The sequence below is a fragment of the Anastrepha obliqua genome, chromosome 2, assembly GCF_027943255.1.
Source record: "Anastrepha obliqua isolate idAnaObli1 chromosome 2, idAnaObli1_1.0, whole genome shotgun sequence".
In the NCBI taxonomy this organism is placed as follows: Eukaryota; Metazoa; Arthropoda; class Insecta; order Diptera; family Tephritidae; genus Anastrepha; species Anastrepha obliqua.
The window spans coordinates 88,505,417-88,529,073 of record NC_072893.1 but is presented as its reverse complement, the minus strand read 5'-3'; the positions used below and the strand labels follow the sequence as shown (position 1 = coordinate 88,529,073).

The following is a 23,657-nucleotide window of genomic DNA, read 5'->3' as shown; positions in this document are numbered from 1 at the left end:
AAAATCTGCGATTAGTGACCTGCAAGCTTTCCCAATTGCCAGTACTTCTGCCTGGAAGACGCTGCACAAATTAGGAAGACGTACAGATTTTTCAATTCTATGTCTATGAGACAGCATCTCAATTCAATTTAGAGCCATCTGTATAGACTGTAGTGTTGAAGTTGTTGAGAAATCCTTACTCTATTCACCCTGAAATAAAATGAGAGTTGCAAAATCTCTGTTGAAAGTAACCATCGGTACGATATATTTAGTTAGTACTCTCCGAGGTATGGTCTAATAGTGTTGAATGGCATGTTAAGTAGTGATGTTGAGGGAAAATTTACTTATGTTAGTAATATAGGTGAATCTGTAAATGATATATGTGCAATATCTCGGGACATTTTGAAACATGCGTCTGATTTTATAGTGGACAATAAAACATGGTCTAATCACATGCATATTATTTTAAAAATGCAATTGCCTGCAAGAAAATCAGCTTCAATATGCAAGACGAACTTGTTACCAAGAATTGTTTAGGATGAATTACGAGCAGAATTGTATAACAAGAAACTTATTAGCAACCTACAGAAAAAGAAATATGTAAAAAAAGAGCTAGATCTTGAAGATTTAACTGAAATAATTAGAATATCAACTTCACAGAGGCGAAATAAAGAAAGATTAAGAAAAAAATCGGAATGGTTTACCTGGAAATGTCAGTCAGCTAGAAAGATGTCATTAAAACAACTGAGAATTTATAACAAAACTTTGAGTGGAAGTGATAAAAAGAAATATATTCAGGCAAATAGAAAATACAAGAAACTGTGTGAAGAGAGCAAGAAGAATTACTATGACAATCTTAAACTCAGAATAAATGAGGTTAATAACAGTAAGGATTGGTGGAAGATGGTCAACGTCCTTCGGTGTTCAGTTAGAGAATCTTGTCTAGAGGTATCGCCAGCAATATTCATGCACTATTTTCAAACATTATTAAATCCAACTCGCTGTGCACCATGTATGCAATATGTGGCAAATTTAGTAAGGGATGATTGTCTAGACAGACCAATCTCAATAGATGAAATCAGATTGATGTTACAAAAAACGAAATGTGGAAAAGCTCCAGGCTCAGACAAGGTTCCATATGAGTTTTTTAAAAATGCCGATGACTGGTTTCTTGTTGAGTTGGCAAACGTTTTTAATAGGCTATATAATATGGGCCAAGTATCTGAATGTTTCGAAACAAGTCTGATATATCCGCTCTTTAAAAAAGGCGATAGGAAATCTCCCTCCAATTATAGAGGTATCTCATTCATGAATTGTGTTGCAAAGATAATGATGGGCATTTTAAATGAGCGACTCACAAGCTGGGTAGAAAATAAAAATATTATAACAGAATTTCAAGCAGGTTTCATAAAGCGACATTCAACTGTAGATAACATATATAACCTAGCAGCAATAGTCCATATTAAGTTTAGGGAGAAGAAAAAAGTGTACGAGTTTTTTGTGGACTTTAAAGCCGCTTTTGATACTGTCCCTAGACAACTATTGCTGTACAAGCTTCATGAAATAGGAATCTCCACCAAAATGGCAAACTTTATTGAAAGTTATTACAGAAATACATGTTCGATAGTAAATGTAGGATATTAAATGAGTGAAAAATTCAAAATATCGTCAGGAGTAAAGCAAGGGTGCCTGCTTTCACCTTTGCTCTTTACTTGAATGACCTGCACGACTGTTTGGAGGGGGGACTCTTTATAGATGAGTTAAATATCCGTTTGCTATTATATGCTGACGATATCGTCATATTGGCAGATGAGGTTAGTGCTCTTCAAAAAATGAAAAGCAACTTAGAAAAATACTGCGATAAGTGGAATATGCAAGTAAACTTATCTAAGTCAGCTATAATGATTTTTCGGAGAGACGGTAGAATAGCAGAAAAAGAAAAGTGGTTTTTTCACGGCGAAGTTATACCAATAACGAAAGAATATAATTACTTGGGTGTAAAGTTAACATCAAAACTCAGTTTCAAGCAACATATAGAAAATAGAAATGTTCTAGCGAAAAATAGCATAAATGCAACTTGGTGCACATTTCTTAGTAAAAATAATATTAAGTTGTCGGCAAAATGGAAACAGTTTTTAGCGGTGACTAGAGCAATCCAGAGTTATGCTGCTCAGGTATGGGTTTGAAGAAGTAGACAAAATTCAACTTTATTTTTTAAAAAGGGTACTTCATCTCCCGAGTAATACGCCATCTTATTGCATTCTCTTGGAGACAAATGTTCCAAGTTTTCATTTGTATACACTGCAGCTTCACTTAAAATATATATTCAAAACGTTATTTGAATATGATGATAATAGATTGTCTTATATACTATCAGAAAAGATTTTAGAAAAACAGATATTTTGGGTTGAAGAAATTAGTAATCTAGCACAAAAGTTAAATATAACATGTAACTGGGGCACTTCAAATAAAAGAGAGTGGAATAGAAATATAATTTCAATAATAGAAAATCTTCATGATTCGAATATTCGAACTTTATGGGAAAGGGCACACCCAAGCACCCGATTATATAAGGAATTAGACCATAACAACGCCAGAAGCTATTTAAACGATAATACTGGAATCTATAAAATTATGTGGATTATGAAAGCCAGATGTGATTTAATATACTTGGGAAGCCAAAGGGATTTAAATTGCACTTTATGTAACTTAAATGAATTAGAAGACATCACACATTTCTTAGGAAAATGCCCGATACTTAAAAGAATTCGTCAAAGATTTTTTGGAAAATATAGTTTAAACCGAGATGAAATCATAGACATTTTAAATGGTGTTGGCCCTTCTGGATATAATAACTTATTTAAGTTCATCACTGGTGCTATAGAATATAAATAGAAAATTAATTTTAAGCGAATTCAATACATAGTACCATAGTAACATATGTAAAATGTAAGATTTTGTTTTTTCTTCCGACAAACGACCTAGTGTCACTGTCGTACGTTGTAATGTTAATGATTAAAAATGAAATGTAATGTTTATTTTAAGAAAGTCGAACAATAAATAATAATAATAATAATAATACTCTCCGAGGTATACTGAGCTTGTCGCAATAATAGGCATAGGAGCTCCAATTAAATATAATTATTAAAAAAAAATAAGGTCCTCAAAATGACTTTTAAAACTGGCATTTTAGCTCGAAATTTGGATCTTTGATGGCCAGGGCTTCTAAGAAAGAAAATAGCTTCGGGTACTGACAATATCATATCGACTATCGCGGTAGTTGCAATAATGAACAGAGGCGAGGTGTTCTACCAAACTCTTGAATGGTAACTCTTATTTTGAAAAATGTGAGGCATAATTGGAAACGCTGTATTTTTCATCCATTGGATGTTCGTAGGATATGGGCGGCAGCAAATACCCAGCGGTGACCGCAGAAGGGCACGGTGCTAAAGGCGCAAAAGCCAAATCTCTATTTTAATGAATTAACTAGCAGAATAGCAAGATTTCGGTCAATGGAAGTAGGGGTTTTGTATACTAAAACATTCAAAAGACGTACTCATATTCAAAACGCGAAAATACTAGTGGCAATACTGGCCACTACTACTCCTAATCCCCTACTCAATACTTTTGTACTGGACGTGCTGAATTGCATAAAAATATTTCTTATTTCTGTTACCGAATTCGAATAGTAAGAGTCCCACCTCAATGAAGAGTCCCACGCAGTAAGCAAACAGTTATTGGGTTATCTAATGGTAAACGCTTTGACGAACGGCAGTCAGAGATCGACTTGTAAATGGGTCGAAGAATGTTCACTACTCGAGCTCACCATTCATTTAAAATATAAAGAAATATAACAGCTAACAAGAATGCAGATAAGTGGGTTAAAGTAATGCGCAAAACTCTCTGAACGCAGAGAATTTGTATGCTGCCCAAGCGTCTTCAGTTTAACTGCAAGGTTGCAATTTTAAAATACGCATAAAAAAAATATATAAAAACTGAAATCAAAGTCCACAAAAATAATAATGTACCTGTTAACGCCGAAACGGCAATCTGTGTGTTGATAATGGTCGTCAGTTGTGAACTCGTGATGCCAATACTGTACATATAATCTCGAAAGATAATGCCGAATTGCTGTGCCAATCCAAATGTTACCATCTGCGATGAGTGCAATTCAAAAAAAAACATACAGCAAGATTTTTAATTTAAATATTGTAATTAAATATATAAATATGTACTTACCACAGCTATACCGCTGGCAAAGCTGACCAGCCAACCCCAACCTCCATCGGGCGCTACAAAATCTTCGCCCAGATCACTTTTGTCGCGACGCTTCTTCTTTGCTCGTTTTTCCGTCGTCGCCGCGCCATTCTCTGGGATTTGTGGCGTGTTATATATTTTTTTCGCAGGCGCTGAGTTTTTTTCATTCACAGGTATAATTAATTTAGTCAGATGTGGTGAAGCCGATCGATCGTGGTCATGACCATTGTGACTATGGTTATTGTTATTTTCATTTGGCACCGTTTTGTGTTCCATCGTTAGCGTAGAGATTGTTTGTCTGCTAGCTGCGACTTGTTAATGACTTCGATTAAACAACCGACACTAAAAATCTATCACAGATAAGAAATGAAAATTAAGATAAGTTCGAACAAAAAGATTAAATTAATAATTATTGTGGTTTGAAGTGGGCAGATGCAATCTCGCCACGCGTTTAAAGTCAACGCGTCAACGAATAAAACACAAGCAATAATTGGAACGTTAAATGTGTGGAATTCCTGAAAAAAGTTTGCGTACATATTATATAATATTATTTTATACCTACATATGTATGTATGTATATTATTGGGTTGGGGAATAAGGTCATGGCGTTTTTATATATTCGTTTTTTTACAACGCTTTGTTTGCTGTTTGGCAAAGGGTAAGAGTCACTCGATAGAGCTCTTCCTGCTCCACAAAACTTTGTTAATAGTATTTTTGAGTTATTGACTTTTTTATTAGGCTAGAGGCGGCCGCCGTAGCCGAATGGGTTGGTGTGCAACTACCATTCGGAATTCACAGAGAGAACGTCGGTTCGAATCTCGGTGAAAACACCAAATTAAGAAAAACATTTTTCTAATAGCGGTCGCCCCTCGGCAGGCAATGGCAAACCTCCGAGCATATTTCTACCGTGAAAAAGCTTCTCATAAAAATATCTGCCGTTCGGAGTCGGCTTGAAACTGTAGGTCCCTCCATTTGTGGAACACCATCAAGGCGCACACCACAAATATGAGGAAGAGCTCGGCTAAACACCCAAAAAGGGTGTACGCGCCAATTATATATATATATAGAGGCTTAGAAATGGAATACCCAAGAGACGAAATTCAACATTTTCGACATCTGCTCTTCTTTGCTTTTCATCGGGGTCAAAAAGCTAGCGAAGCATACCGGGACATTTGTGACGTGTATGGAGAAGGTGTCATAGGCGAGTATACAGCACGGAAATCGAAAGTTCAAAAATGTTTTCGACTTTTACGTCGATGGCACGTCCCGCAGCGGAAGGCCATCTGAATTCGATGAAGAACGTCTGAAATAATTTTTGAAGGAGAACGGTCGCCTTCATTCTTCCGGATTTATCGAAAAATCGGGAGCCTGGATGCCTCAAGAGCTCAACGAAAAGAAACAAAGACAGTCACCTTCAAATTGCTTCTTAGCATCTCAGCACGTTTTGTACCAAATCATCACGGGAGATGAGAAATTGTGTCTATCAATATAAAGCAAAGAAACGAGTAGGTGGATCCAGGAGATACGCCAAAGCCGAGAGTCAAGCCGTATCTTCGTCCAAATAAGATTATGATATATTATATGTTTAGTGGTACTGGGATGGTATGGTGCACTGGAAAGTACTCGAAAAGAATACCACAATCAACAACAGAGCTCCACGTTGCCCAGCTGCACCGCGTGAATGAAGCTATTCGACTGAAGATCGACATGGTCAAACTACACTCCTTCACGACAATGCCAGGCCCCATGTTGCACAAGTCGTCAAAGCCGCACTCCACGAGGTCGAATGGGAGGTCTTTCAGCATCCGTCGTATTTTTCGGACCTTGCGCCGACCGATTACTATCTTTTCCGCTCCATGTCACACTATATAAAGAGCGTTACCTTCGAAAGCAAAAAGGTCCTTGAAAACTGGCTCAACAACTTCTTTGACACCAGACCAGCCGGTTTTTGAGGAACGGCATCAACAAATTGGTCGAGAGATGGGAAGAGGTTGTAAACAGCAACGGCGAATAGGTATATACCTAATTGATTAACTTATTGATATAATTATTATTTTTTGTTTAATATAAAATATCAAGTATGTATAACAATATACGATGAAGCGTCGCTTAGAGTGTTTGAGAGAAAGATTTTTGGACCTTTGCATGTTGGCGACGGCGAATATCGCAGACGGCAGAACGATGAGCTGTATGAGCTTTACGACGACATACTTGTAGACGTAGCGCACCAAATAAAGATCCAGCGGTCCAAATAAACGCTCCGGCTCTGAAATAATTCGATGCGATACCAGCTGGTGGTAGCAGAGGAAGAGGAATTCCTCCTCTGCGTTGAAAAGATCAGGTGGAGAAGGACTTGGCCTCACTTGATGTGCCCAACTGGTGCCGATTTCCCCGAGAAAGAAACGACTGGCGTGCTTTGTTAAACTTGGCCAAAATCGCGTAAGAAGATTAAGAAGAAGAAGATAAATATATGTATTTGGATTGGTGATTACACCTTTTATTGTGTGTTTGGAGGAGCCCTTATGAACGGCAAATGGTTTTTTATTAAGAGTTTTTTCATGGCAGAAATGTTTTCTATCATTTGGTGTTTCATGCCCGGAGATTCGAGTCCGGGCACTACCGAATGGTAGTCATATACCAACGAACTCGGCTACGACGGCCCAAAATTTTAAATATTTTATGTTTCACCTTGAAAAAAAAAATTTTAATATTGGGGTTAGAAATTTCCGTGCTTTCCGTCATGTAGAGTAGAATGGGGTAGGTGGGGTTTTCGTCGCACTGTTTTTGCAGAGGTCACTCGTCTTATGTGAATTGAGTACGTGGTGGGGAACAACGTTCGCGACTGTCATTTCGGCCGTCACCATTGATTAGTTAGTTTCCTAGTTCTGGCGTCGTTTAGTTTTTTGTGAGCTTTTCTCCGACATAGCATTTTTTTTATTCTACGGTGCAGTGCATTTAATATATGTAAATATTTGTCCGGTGAGTTTTATTTTACGTAGAAAATAATGCTGAACACGAATAATGTGTTAGTTTTTTGATATTTTTGTTTTTAAAAAAAAATATCGACACTAACATAAAACATGTGCTTGGGGGCACTATAGGTCAGCCGTCTGGGGGCATTATAGGACATTACTTTTAATTGAATAAAATAAATTTTAATTATTTTTGCAGCAAAATGGTGCGTAATTATGTGCGAAAAACGCCGAAACGAAGTGAAGAGGACGTAAAAAGCGCAATCGCGGCAGTCCGAGATGGCGCTAGTGTTCGATCAGCCTCTAAACAATTTAAAATTCCGTTCGAAACATTACGTGCTCGCGTGATGAATTAAAGAAAAATTCCTAACTTTTATAACATGTGCAGTGCTCATACTCTATAAATAAAAGTTAAAACGTTAATTTCCAAGCCATGTACATTGTTCTTTTCCCCTCACATATAGTGACCTATCGTGCCCCCCCGATTTTGAAAATATCGAAAAAAAGTACCTTTGCCTTATTGAATGCCGCTTCCAAAATATTTAGCCAAACATAAGTCAGTATAACCAAAATGTTAGCAGATAAATAACCTTTCAAAATCTTGCTTATTTTTCAAAATCAATGCAAAAACACCGTAGCAAGAGCTCTCCAAAAAAAAACTGACCTATCTTACCCCATTCTACTCTATAACTATTATTTAGAACTATAAAAATAAATTGCCAAATAGAATTTGAATAATTATAAGTTTTTTGTATTTAAAGTTTTTCTGTATTTCAAGGGTGTGTTCTGATATAATAAAAAAGAATTAAATTCAGGCCTAGGCAATCTCTCCCAAAATCACTTGCAAAAAAAATTATTACAATCGATCAATAATAAAAATAATAATAATATGAACTAATGGATGGATAGAAAATGCATCTCCTGAATTCTGCTATAAATTTATTGTTTCTTCAATTCCAATCCACCCTTGAATGAGAGAAAATTTTTAAAATTGCCATCACAAACTTTATTCTTGTTTGACAATTTACATCATCAGACTGAGAAAGGGGAGTTCTTTCATCCCCTAGTACTTAAATTCAAACTTCTTAGTGAAAATTTCGTAAACGAGTTAATGCTCAAAGATAACGCCAAGAAGCGAAATAAGACTTCAATAAATAATAGAAAAATCCATCGGACTACATGACTCTTTGCTAATCGAAAAGCTCATTAACAAATGCAATTGAGTTCCAGGTGCATTCTCTGCTCTGGTCAATGCAAGCAGAATAGGAAAAGCAGGATGCCATGGGCCACATACACTAAAATTGGAATTGCGTACTTCGGAAAACGTTCGCTTAAAAAAATAAAGATGACGGCAGACGCATCATTCAGGCACAAGGTAAGCCGCGCTCCAGCGATTTCACGAAGAAAAGGTAAAACAAATATGAAAGTGTTGAATTTGATCTGAAGTAAACTTTATACACCCGCGCAAAGTTCAGTAAAATTAAATTTGGGTTAGCAGTTCATTTTTGAAACCAGACGAACTCAAACTCACTTTTAGGTTGGACGGCCGAAGATTTAGTCTTAACACATAAAAAGTGGAAATACTCTTTCATGAAAAGACTTACGCCTCAACAACGTTTACAAATCGTACAATTGCATTACGAAAATCGACACTCTGTGAAAAGTGTGCTCAAAAAAGTGCCATATTTGGGCTGAAAAACAGCCCGAAGTTATTCAAAAATAGCCCTTGCATCTATTGAAAATAATCGTTTGGTGCTGGCTATGGGCTGGCAGACTCATCGGCCCATATTTCTTCAAAGGCGAAGCTCGCGTCAATGTAACAGTGAATGGCGAACACTATCACGCCATGATGAATGATTTTTGCTGGCGGAAATTGAAGCCCGTGATCTCCACAAGCCCGTGGATTCCAACACGACGGCGCTACTTGTCATACAGCCCGTGAAACAATGAATTTACTGCGTCGTCGTTTCAGTGAGCAATTTATCTCTCGTTTCGGGCCAGTCGAAACCACCCGCCAAGATCGTGGGATATCACATTTTGGGCTTTTATTTGTGGTGGTATTTAATGTCTTAATGCTTTGTGGGTAAACCACAAACTTTGATTGAGGCATTGGAAGCTAAGATTACTAAAGTTATTCACAAGATAACGACCGAAGCCCTCCAGCGAGTCATACAGCCTGTGACTGGATTATTAAAAAAAAAATTCATGAATGGTCTTTACAAAAATAATAAAGATTGTCCAACAAATTTGAAGTTTCGTTGTTTTATTTGAATTTAAAATCCGATCCTTAATTAATCACTCCTTATATTGACAGAAAAAATTTAAGAAGATTTACTTACATTGAGAAGACGTTTAGCTTTAAAATGACATATCTTGGGAGTATTTTAAACGACATGTGTATTTCAACAGGTGTGAAAAAATGTTGCTGGCATCATGTTGCTGACATATTGCGCGGTGTTTTCACTGAGTACTATTTTGCCATTGCAATTTGTATGCGTTTCTACAGCCATTTCACGTTAAACGCGAACTTGCAAACTTGGTACTAGGCTTAGGGGATCTTTTCTATTAAAACATAAGTATTCAAGAAGAGGACACAGAAGGTTTAGCCAACGCATTTGTTACTCGAGAATCACTTTGGATTAAAAAATTGTTGTTTTTAACTCTCGTCACCTGTGCTTCACACTGGGAATGAAGGGTTGATATAAGTCGTAGTTCTTCAGTATTTTGTTTTTGCTTTTCCTCTATTAATTCTATTCTTATTACTTTGTCTAGTGGTCGTTTATTTCCTAGAAAGCTATTTCCCACTCGTCTAACTGTGTGCTGTTGGGAAGAGCCACCTTAACCCAACCTACCATTCTGAGTATCGAATGGTTTGGAAATACTAAAAACTGTTACGCTGGCATCTGAATATCATTTTAACTGAAGGCTCATATTAATACTCCTCATACTCATATAAATGCTCGTGAATGCTTGTGATAATTTATGTACATACATATGTGAATGTTTTATTTGCTGCCATAATCAGTTATGTTCCAATCATTCACTTGTGCACATAGACTAGACAAAAAATTTCCATACAAAAACTTAGATACAGACCCCCTGAAGCATTTTTCACTGATTAGCAATCAATCAGCAGGTTATTGGCGATAATTTTTTAAATGAAAATAATACACATTCTCCAGTCTGCATTGCAGCTAAGTATTTTTTATAATATTTGTGTATCTATCATGAATCACAATCTAATTTACGCTGTTTCACCTTCGTGCACATACAAACATATCTACATATACATTTGTGTATTAATTATGAAATGATGAAATCCCCCTTTACTATACGAAGGCGCACTCGATGGGCTTAAGTCCGTTTCACTATCATTTGATTCCTTTCCATATAACCAATATCACATGTGGTGGTTCGGGTATTTCTAATATATCAGTGTCAAATTAAAATCCAACATTTTCAGAATGTAATTATTATATGGCGGAACGTTCGTCTGCAGTATTGGTGGGGTGATGTGGTCTTAGGCGAACATTCCGTTAAAATGTATGCACGGTTTTAGGTGCAAATAAATCATCGCCGAACAAACTATGGTCAGCAGACATTTATGTAAGCAAAGAAGTAGTATCGTGTGTATATTTTAGAGGGGCTTAAGAATGTTAGATAAAACACGCGTGACTTTTCTGTAAGAAATGTGAACAGACATAAGGCAATATAGTTTTCACTGGCAGGGTGAAAAATGATGCGCACTTTTATAATGTTTTTCTTGATCTCTTGAAATCAAATATTTTTTCTGAGAACACCTACAAAATACAACATTTATCTACCAGCGGAGTGAGATAAACCCATTGAGCATTAAATAAAACAAATCATCGATTGTTCTTGGCCAAGTTTAAATGTTTGCTGGGTTGTTTTAGTAGCTTTTCGGTCGGTAATTAAACGAGTAAAAATAAAATTGTTCGCTGATCATTTAAGCGTTTTTACTTCGCGAAGCAATAACAGCGTTTAAATGTATTTTTTTTTTTTTTTTTTTGTTAACTGGTAGTTGGTCAAAATTTGTCAAACTTATCTGAATTTAAAAGAGAATGCAAACAAACAAATAAGAAAACAACAAAGAAGCCGGGCACTTTGACATTTTAACCAGAAAATCCAAAAAAAAGTTAGCTGCCATAGCGAAATCACCTCATTCGCCTTAAGGTCCGCCTACATACAACTTTGACGTGGCGCTGGCGCTGGCGTGACGTCAATATCTGGCTACGAATTCATATGTATGTACAGGTACATTTATATGGAGACGCTCACATAGTACAAATTGAGCAAAGCAAACGCCAAAACAAAGCATAAAGATGAGTAACTATCACCTTTTTCAATCTGTAAACAAAGCATTCTAAAAGTTGTTAAATGTATATATTTTCTCGCCGCTCCTAAATGACACATAGAGCCTATATGAAAGAATTTTAACCAAAGTTAAATTTAAATAAGTAAAAATTAGGAAATGCCGCTATTATTGTAAGTAATAAATTTGACTAACTTCATTATAGATCATTTACCCCTTTTTCAGTACAAAGCATTCGCTGTGAGAGCGCCCATTGAAACAAGCACTCAAGATTCTCGCGTTGCATCAAAACGAAGCGAACGACAACGCGACAAGAATGTTGTGTGTAGACGGACCTTTAGCTTTGTAATAAGATAAAGTCCTAAACTTTGTACACTTATGCTCACAGAATGAAGTCACTTTATCTGTTTGCAATACTCGCACTACTTTTCATGCTACATTTTTTCGATAGATAGATAGATAGATATTGATAAATAAAAAATTATTTTTCGAGAAAAATTAAAAAAGTATCTTTTTTTAACATATCTTATTACATAATTTTCATTGTTTGTTTACGTTCGTTCTTATCTTTTCTGAACTTCTGATCAGTCAGGGTATACACATAATTCATTGCAAAGAAGGTTAAGTTTTTATATTCTGCTCTTTCTGTGGTGAATTAATGTGGTGCATTCGATGCGTTTAGTATTTCTTTCACGTCCTTTAGCATAATGATGCCTTTTAATGTGTGCTGTCGTCAATTATTTTGTCCAAAACAATGTCGGCAATAGTGGACCATAGTTTATTTCTTCATAAACGAAAAAAATATTACCACAGAAATACAATTCTAAAATTGTTAGAATGTATTTATTTGTTTTTGTTATGTGCCTTTCTAAAATGAACCACTGTTGTATAGTCGCACGAATAAGTTACGAAGTTATTAAATGTCTTTAATCAAATTATTTGACAATCCGGTTGAGAGTTAAAGCCATGTGCGCTGGGGGAATGAAATTATTCAAATAACACTAGGGTTTGAAACGTTCTTTAGAGTTTTTGGACAAAATTTGTGCGTTGGTTTTATAGTATTCCATGAAATTCGATATCTAACAAAACAATTATTAAAAAGAAGAACTATAGAATGGATTGAAAATGCTTCTCCTCAATTCTCCCAATACTTTAATGTTTATTCACTTCTATCCCGCCTCTGAATGAGAGAAGATTTTTCTTAATTTTTTATTTTCACAGTAGTTTTTACAAACAATAGGTTTTAAATCGTCTGCTGAATTCTGCAATATATTAAGTTTGTAAACTTCGAAGTGATTAATCAATTGATATAACATTATCTTGTCTTCCAGTCTCTTCTGGTAAAATCAACAAATAAGTTAAATCTAAGATTTTCTTTAATTTATAATCAGCACAGTTATAAAAAACTATTCGGGTTGAGTTCCATCCTAATGCATTTGCAATAGGGTATTTTATAAAAGTATGCACATGAATAAACTTTTCGAAGGACTAACTTTCTTACAGGTTCAACTTTCACAGTTCCTGAAAATGCAGTTCCTTTAATACTTGCAACTAATTCCTACGGAGGTGAAATAGTTCCTACGAAGACAATTTAATCTGCTTCACCATTTTTGATGTGTTCAGCAACTTCCCCGACATAATAATTACATATCTGTTTTCGAAATTTAATCTTTTCTGGTTAAATTAACGTCTCATACGTTTTTTTTTTTTTGGTGTCATCCTTTCGTTTTGGTTCTACATACAGCTATTTTCGATAAATTTCCGATTTCCTTGTTCACGCGCAAAGTAATTGAGACTAAATTACTTACAAATGAGGTAATTTGCGTCTCGAATTATTCATCTACAATCTTTTGATAGGATGGTAGGATTTATCATGAACGAAGAAAAAACCAAATACATATATGAAAGGTGCAGCGCGCAACGCACCACATAACTTACAAATTGGCAGTTATAACTTTGAAGTGGTCAATGAATTTAAGTATCTTGGAGTTATGCTGAGCGCGCATACATTTATTGCCATACAAGGCTTCGCACATACAAAGTTGATGAAGTCGACATCACTTTCCAAGTATCAGAAACCACGAATTTACAAAACTGTCATAAGACCAACACTCACATACGGGTGCGAAGTCTGGATTCTGAAATCCAGTAAAATCGATCAGTTAAATGGTTTTGAAAGAAAGATTCTGAGAAAAATAAAGGGACCTGTACGACTTGAAGACGGTACTTACCGCATTCGATACAACAACGAGTTAGACACATTTATCAGGGGTGCAAATGTAATCAGGTACATCAAAGCGCAACAGATTCGATGGTACGGTCACATTTTACGAATGAGCAACGATAGAACTTTAAAAAAGAACTTCGAAACAAATCCACAAGGCGTAAGAAGAAGAGGCCTTCCGAGAAAATGATGGAGAGATGACATCGAAGGCGACTTTGGAGCTGTGGGCTTATCTGATATCAAACGAAAAGCTGATGAACGAGTAAGGTGGGAGGCGAATTGTAGCGGAAGCAATGGTTCACCCCACCTGTGATGCTATGATGACGATGATGATGATGCGGTAATTTGCTGTCAAAATCTATTATGGTGAATTACGTAATTCGAAGGGTAATTGGGAACTGAATTAAGATTGGGTGAGCAAATTACATACCGTGGGAGCATAGCATTACTCTTTACCATTTCTGACTACAAAATCATTCGATCAACTGGCACGAGATGATGTTGGCATCTAATGAGTTAATTTGGTTTTTGGATTACGAATAATAAAATTTACATATATACATAAGTATGCACATAAATATAAGAGCATTTGTTTGTATTAAGAATTCATTTTATGTTTATATTTTTAATGTAAGCGGTTTACATTAAGTATGAGCCAATAATTTCTGTAAATAAAATCTGTCAACTTGTTTACCGGCATTTTGTATTATGCAGAAATTTCGTGGTAATTATCGTTTACTGAAGTTCCTTAAACCAGAATTCACAATGGACTGCACATTCATATTTTTACATACACATGTATGTATGTGTTTTTATATACATATGTATTTACACGTTTACATAAGTAAGTATTTGTAAGTGCAAATTGGTATAATATAAAAGATTCCGTGAGTGATTCAAAAATGTGCACACGTGCAGCCAGCGCAACAGTCAATTGACCAATTTTGACTACTTTTCTTTTTCATTAATTCTTTTTTTATAAAAAACTCAGTTCACTCCACCCAAAAGGTTTTTTAACTGCAAGAGAACTATCGATATCGACAGCTATGGTTTGACAGCTGAGAATGGCAAATTGTATTGTTATCTCTGTTCAGTAAGATTTGGAAAGCCCTAATGAATCGTTTAAGCTCAAAACAACGCTTCCGAATTGTGGAAATTCTTTTTGAAAAGAAAATTTGTTCGCGAAGTGCAGCACTGGCGGCATTATCGTTCCTTAGTCCCTTCAAAATTAGGAAGGAGCTGCCGCTACGGTGAATGCCGAGCGCTATCGATCCATGCTGACTGAGTTTTTGTTTTAAAAAATTAGTCTAAACATAGACGACATTTGATTCCAACAAGACGGTGTAACATGAAATAAAGCGCTGTCAACAATCGATTTATTGGACTTTTCGAATGGACACATGCCAGATTTCATATTAAAAAAATAGCTTGATTGGCTTCAGAGGTATATTGGCTTTCACATTTTGGTCTATAAATCAGATGTCACGTTCCCTTTACCACCAGACCTCAGGCGAGTGAGTGGAGAGCTCCGAATGAACTAGGACGTAATGAACCACGTTTGTTTTAGTCAACAAAGCGATCAAAGCAAAGCTCACGGTTTTCATGGATTACAACGATATTTTAAATCACGAATTTCTGTCAGAAGATCAAAAAGTGAATAAAAAAACTCTTGGATTTCGCAGCATGATAACGTCCCGTTGGACATCATTATCCGTCAATTTTTGGCCAAGAACGAAACGAATACCATCCATAGACATCGAAATCACCTGCTATGGTTTCCTGTGAGTTTTTCTGTTTGATCGAGTCAAGAAAGCCATCGCGTGGAACGCGTTTTAACAGCCGAAAGGAAGAAATTGAAAAATCGAAGACTCTACCGAAAATAGAGTTCCAGAAATATTTCGAGAGAGAGTACGTTGCAGTTGATGGTGAGTACTTTGAAGGCGATAATACCACTTTTCAGGAATAAATTTGTACTTTGAATATTCCGAATATATTCTTTTTGATCAAGGTGCTATAACAAATATTTCTGCACTAAAGTAAGTTATCATTTTTCCTTCAAAAAAAGGGGTTTAATTATTTTAGTGTGGCGTATTTATATAATGATGATTGAAGCGTCCCGAGTCCGGGTTTTTACACCTATTCGACAATGAAGCGTTTTTCCGAAGCCTGTTATTATATTTTTGAATTCCGTCTACGCGATATTTCTTCACATAATTAAGCAGAGTTTTTGTTTTCATGAATCATCAAAAAATTCTCAAAGGAATACGTAGAGAAGTTTCTTCTTTAGCAAATGCATTCTGATGTTTCTTGTTTAAGTTGATTCACTCGCGGAACGTTCCATGAAAATATTGTCCAAATAATGCATTATTATACGGAAATTGGCTCAATAAATTAACTGAATAAACTTTACTACCCATAATAGAGATTAGCCCTGCTCAATCTTTAGAGCCTCACGTACAAAAAATATTAGATTTTTTTGCTCACTCAATTGGATGTTCATAAAATCGAAAGCCTATATACTATAAATTAGCGGGTACTATAATTGCTTTTTTCAATCCGTTTATTATGATACCAATGCCTTTCGCGTTAATAAAATTGTTTATTTTTATTAAAGAATAAACTCAATCACACAAAATATACTTTTCTTTTTATTATGCTCATTAAAATATGGTATTTACAGTGCAGATTTTTTTTTTTTTTTAACTTTTTATTTGTTTATTGAATCTGCCTTTTCAAAGGCCTCACAATAAGTATTCAAATCTTAGAACTAAAAAGAAAAATTTTATTTTATCTCATTTTCTACAATAAATAATCATCAAATGGCCCTCTACTCATCGGGGTGGTAGGTCATTTCTTCGAAGCCTGGTCGTATGTTGTACTCAGGAGTTGACGTGCGAACGGGTTCGGGTGATCTTGCAATTTCGACTGATAGTTTTCACGAACTTTTTTGAATACTTCCTTCACCATCGGTACATCTAGGTCCCTATGGAAGTTGTCGTTTCTTATATTCAGTGCAGATAAAAAATATATCTCCTTCGTACTTAAGAACATTCTTTAGCGATATTGTATTGAAAAAGTACTATTTTATCAAAAAATCCAACCCCCAAAAATTTCAAAAGAGATTGAAGGAGTTTTCACTTCAAGGCTATTATTAATTAAGGATCATAGAGTACGAGGTTGCGTCTTCCGAATTCGCTGTGTCGTCAGAGCCCATGAATAAACAAACAAAATAAAGGGGAATTACTTGTTTGTGAAGACGAAGAATGGGCGAAAGCAGTGGAAACAACTAAACACCAGACATTATACGCACACACACACACTTTCTTGTCATTTCGTCTACCGCATAAAAACGCTAAAAAACTGCAATTGGAGTCATTATATTAATTTCGGCTTTCACAATTTAACAGGCGGCACTTCGTGTTTATAAGTTTGTTTAGTTAAATTGTACAAATCACAATATTACCAAGCTTTTCACTTAATTTTTACAAGCATGTAATTTCTTCTCCTTTTAATGGTTTTGTATTGGTAAGAGACCTGACGTCAGACTTGTCAAAATCGCGAAAAATAAAGTAACTGCTTTGGGAAGACGCCATCTATAGTAATCAATTCGCCTCGAGTATTAACTTCATAGCCGTGGAATGTTGTTAGCAACATTTATTGTTAAATGATAAGAAACGTTAAATTTATGAACTGCGACCCTGAAGCAATTCACAAATTTTGGTAAAAACAGTGTTTTTAAACAAATTAGCACATATAGATATATACAAACAAAAATATAAAGAAGATTTACTTACACGCTTTGCAAAGACGTTTCGCTTAAAAATGCCATATCTTCAGAGTATTCGAACTCACGCACTTCACTCTTCGCAAATGAACTGATAGTTTTTCGCTCAATTTTAAATAACATGGACATTTTAAATAGGAGTGAAAAATATTGCTCGAATCATGTTGCAGACATGTTGCGCGGTTACTAATTACTTTGCGTGATTACTACTTTGCCATGAGATGCATACGAAATTTCAGGCATATTGTTAAAAATGTTCTGAAAATAATTCGAGGGATCTACTTGATGTTGTTCCACAAATGGAGGGACCTACAGTTTCAAGCCGACTCCGAACGGAAAATATTTTTGTGAGGAGCTTTTTCATGGCAGAAATACACTCGGAGGTTTGCCATTGCCTGTCGAGTGGCGACCGCTATTAGAAAAATGTTTTTCTTAATTTTGATGTTTTCACCGAGATTCAAACCGACGTTTGCTCTGTGAACTCCGAATGGTAGTCGCGCACCAACCCATTCGGCTACGGCGGCCGCCGTTTGATACTTAGATAATAAAAATTACCACTAGTTTATACAAGTTGACGCAAAATTATTCACCCGATTTTGTTTTTGAATAACTTGTTTACTAAATAAAAAAGCAAACATTTTGAGTGACGAAAATCTTCATTTTGACCTTTATGCACTTCATTGCTTGTCCGTTTGTATACTGCAGCTTTCTAGTTCACAAGTGGCAAATATGAATGACGGCATTTGCAAAAATTATAAACCTTCAGATAGTGATTAATTTTGTGCCACCTTGTATAAAACATTTTCTAACGCTTTCGAATAATAAGCGTGTAGCTTTATTTAAAAATTTTCTATTCCATGTACAAAATCGTTGACAAACAAGTTGATAATTTCAATTACACTTAACAATCACATAGTTAAAACTATATGTACACACGAGTATGGAGTACAAAATCTACGTATAAATTAGCAAAGGAAAGTTTTTGCTTTATGATTAATTAATTTTATTTTTCAAAATGTGATTAAAGGGAAATATTTTGAAAAGGGCTATTTGTTATTGACATAATTGTGTTTATCAATCAATTTATTTTTATAATTTTATTTTCTTAGTACAGTGAAACATTGACGACAAATAACACAGACATGTGTATGTAATTTACCAGTTCGTTATGAAAATTTGCATTTTTGCAAGTAACTAATAAACAAAAGTTTTAGACGAAACTTACTTAACTGCACCAGCGATTAGGCAAATATCACTTGTCATAATATTTATTCGCAAATACGGCGGTTGCATATGACACGATAATAGTAACTTGACGCACTGAACTTATTATTGGGTAGTGTGAAATGTTCGGCAATAAATTCAAGCAAAATGTAAATCATTTCTTAAGAATTTTATTGACCAAAAATCGGCAATTTTGATCGATTAATTTTTGAAACTATTCATAAAATGTAAAAATCCCATTTTTCTTAGCAAAACACTAATTTAAATGCGAATAAGAGTTAGTGTAAGGGGTTGTTATTGTAAAGGGTTGTTATTGTAATTTTAACCGGTTTAGTATGCTTACGAGGTGGTGCTGATTAGCTCGGGGCCTTAAGAACAAGATGACGCAAAATCAATCATCCTATTTTGTTTTTGAAGAATTTTTACACCAAATAAAAAAATTATTTTGCGTGATGAAAATCTTTATTTTGACCTTTATACGCTTTTATATTGAATAAAAATTATGGTTTTCTTAAGTCATAGAAAAGGTCAAGGTCATGGAAAAAATATTTGTTTGATTTTCATTAAAATATTTTTCTACAGCCGCATTCATCTCAATGTCGCCCGAATATCTGCGTCTCAGTAGCTCTTTGGCGCTACATTTGAATAGTAGAGTGAATTCTGTGACCCCCTCACAACCTGAGCGGTATGAACGTTCGCATTGTTTTTCTGAAACAGCACTCCGGGCGCCAAATTTCCGACTCCCTCACGTGCGTGGCCTATTAAAGTAACTTAGTACTGACAGTTGCTTGCAGTCTCTTTTGATAAGTAATCTTACATATATCCATACAAAAATGAATACGTATTTTAAAAGCTACCAAACCAATCATCGGATCGCAATGAAACTTGGTCAACTTATTGTTTGGGGCGTGCGTCTTGATTTTGTTGCACAAAATGGAGGGACCTACAGTTGCTAGCCGACCCCGACGGGCAGACATTTTTCATGAGGAGCTTTTTTGATGGCGGAAATACACTCGAACGTTTGCCATTGCCTGCCGAAGGGCGACCGTTTTTAGAAAAATGTTTTACTACATTTTAGTGTTTCACCGATATTCGAACCTATTATACGTTGTCTCTGAACTCCGAATGGTAGTCACGCCCCAACCCATTCGGCTACGGCATGATAAAATTAATTTAAAAAAGGGGCGTGGCACATTCTATACAAACCAATTATTTAATAGAACATATTTTCGGAACCATTCGTGCCTGACTACTAAAATTTGGTACAAAGATGTAAAATATTAATGCCTTAACAATTTATAAAAGTGTGCGACGTTGGTAAAAGAGGTGTGACAGGCTCCATATAAATCAATTCTTAATAGTTTATAGTAGAGTATTATGATTTTGCAGAGATGTATAAATTATCAACGCCTTAATAACGACACAAATTAGACAATATTGGTAAATGGGCTGTGGCACCTCGCAACCTAATCAAGTTTTAAATGTTGCATGATTTCGAAACCATTCAAGACTAATGTCACTGTATTGCCGAAAAGTGATCGGGAATTGGTAAGGGAACCCCATCAAAAAAGGAAGTACTGAAAGAATAAAATCGAGCAACATTTAATTTCAACCTGCGTTTTCAATGACCATCAAGAAGACACAAGGACAGTCACTTCAAGTGTGCGGATTAAATTTGGAAAATCCATGTTTCTCACATGATCTGTTGTATGTAGAATGTTCAAGCATCGGACAGCCAAAAAATGTAATCGTTTTTATTAAAGACGGAAAAACAAAAAAATATTGTACTTGCATATCCTTTAGCTCTTGAATAAAATCTCATTTTAAATCATTGAATTTCAACAAGTGTACTCATTATATGTTATAATTATTAAAAATAACTCTTTCAATAAAATTAGTTTTAATCCATTAATAAAATTCCCTCGCTATGTCAAAAAACGCTAGCCGTATTCTTTGACGCCTATTTTTCCAAATGAAATTTGTAGCCTTTGTCGCCTTAGCCTTAGCCTTATGCACCTCTCTCGCTTGGACTCTAACTTATACTGAAAAATCTACGTTTCACCAATGCAAATTTCGTCCAAGCCACTTTTTTTTTTTTTTTCATATGCAAATCTTCATGTAAAATCTCTCTAATCCTTACTTCCCTAACTTTCTGCTATCTGTCACGATTTAATTTTTGATCCTTAGTACGAATTTTTCGATTTTTTTAACTTTTCCCTACGCCCCTACCATCATTGGGAGGTCGAGGCGGGTCACTCCCTTCCTTGTTGAAATAGGTGAGCCCGCTTTAAGAATTGATGGCATTTCTTCAAAAACTTATCTCGACGTTTTTCCTTCTTCATAAAGAAATTAAGCATAGCGCAGTGCTTTAAATTACGATAATTTCTATGATTCACATAATTTGTGTTACCAATGACGCGATGATGAGCCTAAGTACCTTTGATGGTCAGCCAACACTCACATTATAGAATGATAGAATGATATAGAACTTAATTTCTTTTTTCCTATTAAGAACTCCTCTCAGTTATATGGTTCTAGCATCACTGTTGATACGTTGATTTTCCATGCCAGAGATGTCTAGGCAAGTAATAATTGCGTCTGTATGTGAAACAATTTGGGGATGTCGGTCAATTGCAAAAGCATTTGATCGAATTTACGCTAGAATTCAGCTTCAAGGCCAACCCAGGAGTCACCTAGATAGGTACATATATACAAATCTACAAATGCACATCATACGCCTTATCTTAGAAATGATGTCCATGTGAGGGAATTGCAGCGTAACAATGGAATGGCCAATTAAAAATTGCAAGTAGCGAAGTTCACTTATGGTAAATGATAAGAAGAATTGCTGAACCGGCTGATCTACAAAACAAAACGAAAAAATGCAAATGGGAATGAGATCAATGAGTCTGACAAGAGAAACGATACAAATATAGAAACAATCGTAACAGTGTTAACAAGGGTAACGATTTCGGAAAAGTCAAATAAAGGAAAAAATGGTTATTTGATACCTTATCAGCGCACAAGTGCCAAGTGAAGTAAACAAAAACCAAATAATTATTTTGTTATTAGTCGCATATATTTTTAAGCACGCGCACATTTGCTTACTAGGATATAAAGTGCCTGTTGATCTGAACGAACTGCTTGAACACCTTTGGTATGTGTGTATATGTATCTGGACATCAAAACTACTAAGCAGAGCTTCAAACTTTACTAAATGAAGATTAGTACAAATATGGAATACTATATTTCATATTAAAAGAAAAATGTCCTAATTGTTAAACTTTTTTTTTAAGCGGCTGTTTTTAATAGTCTAACTGAATCGAGATCGATATACATATGTATCGTAGATGTTATTATAGGCATGTATGTATACCATAATATTCAGAATGAGCGGCCACCTGTCTGTCTGCTAATGTGTTCTCTCCATTTGCACACAACAGCGTAAATAAAAATATAAGTTGGTGCGTGACTACCATTTGGCGATACTCGAGTGTGAAACCTCGCACATGAAGCACAAAATAATAGAACAAGTTTTTTATAACAGCGGTCGCCTCTTGGCAGACGATTGCAAGCCTCCCAGTGTATATCAGCCAGATATTCACAGTATGCCGAACTGATCCGAACTGGCACAATCATGTACAAAAACGTACAGTTACTGGGATGTGCCACTTATATCGACATTATAGATAGGCCTTAACAACGACGCTGTTAGTTCTGCTTTTTCTATATTACATAGAGAAGCGAGGGAGTGTGCCTGAAGGTGAACAAGTGCGAAAGGAGGAATCTCCCGTCATCACACAAAAAGTCCGTGCATGCGCGTCTTAGCAATCTCGTCACTGTAGACAGTTTTGGTTTTGAAATTATAGGAGCCAGTATTAACACCGATAAAAATGTAAGCCTTGAAATCCAACCGAGAATCTCTCTTACCAACAAGTGTTACTTTGGACTAAGTAGGTATTTGCGTAGTAAATTCCTCTCTCAACAAACAAAACTAACACTCTCTCAAACTAAGTTTCTCATAGGATATACATCCTATTCTATGGCGCAAAATGCTTGAACGATGACAATACTCGTATACGATGAGGCATTCCTTAGAGTGTTTAAGAGAAGAATTTTTCTCGGAAGATTTTTGGTCTTTCTCACATTGGCACCGGTAAATATCGCAGGTGGTAAAGCAATGAGCTGCATGAGCTTTACGCCGGCGCTCCAGCTCTGAAAGTATTCGATGCGGTGTCAGCTGGTTGTTGCTGAGCAATAAAAAGACCACTTTGGTAGAACCAAATGGAGAAGCAATTAACTTTAATTGGCATTTCTAATTGGCGTCGATTAACAAGAGAAGGGCACGACTGGCGCGCTTTGTTGAACTCGGCCAAAACCAAAAAAGGATTGGGAAACTTATAATCCTCTCTTAGCATACACGCAGAATGCTCACAGGCGTTCACAAGTCATTGCAGATTGCGCAGTTGACTCTGCGACCAATCTCCGGAGACTCCAGCTTTCTCCTTGAATTCAGATTACCTAGAAAATTATTCAAATTTGATTTAAGGATCCTTTCAAAAAAAGTTGTGTGACCCTTCGGTAACGCAGGTGGTCTAATACTCGTAAGTCGTTTAATAAAAATCAATTTATATAATATATGAATTATATATTTTACAGCATGTCAAAAAATCTTAAAGTCATAACAATGATGGATTGCCACTAAAAGCATGCGCCGGGTACACAAAGTTCGATTTCATCCTAATATATGCTAGACACTTCTTTACTTCACTTGTTTTTGTTTTTGCATTGATAAGCGTCATTATGAAGTGGTAGCCTGGCGATCTGTCTGATAAAATTTCAAGGGGAGAAAGCTGAAAACATTGATGCAAGGCTGCTGGAATA

General features: G+C 35.7%; 1 protein-coding gene across 6 annotated transcripts in view; it reads right to left on the bottom strand.

The window, feature by feature from the left end:
* LOC129237017 (monocarboxylate transporter 9) overlaps positions 1-23,657 on the bottom strand; it is a 37,485-nt gene that overhangs the window by 3,696 nt on the left and 10,132 nt on the right. For 5 of the 6 annotated variants that reach the window (XM_054871380.1, XM_054871378.1, XM_054871381.1 and 2 more), the window contains exons 2-3: positions 4,219-4,586; positions 4,008-4,134 (exon numbers count right to left, since the gene is read on the bottom strand). In XM_054871380.1, the coding sequence (XP_054727355.1) occupies positions 4,008-4,134; positions 4,219-4,512 (421 nt within the window). In that variant the 5' untranslated portion in view covers positions 4,513-4,586. Of the gene's footprint in view, positions 1-4,007; positions 4,135-4,218; positions 4,587-17,559; positions 17,578-23,657 lie in introns of those variants that run through there. The other variant, XM_054871384.1, reaches the window with a different exon arrangement.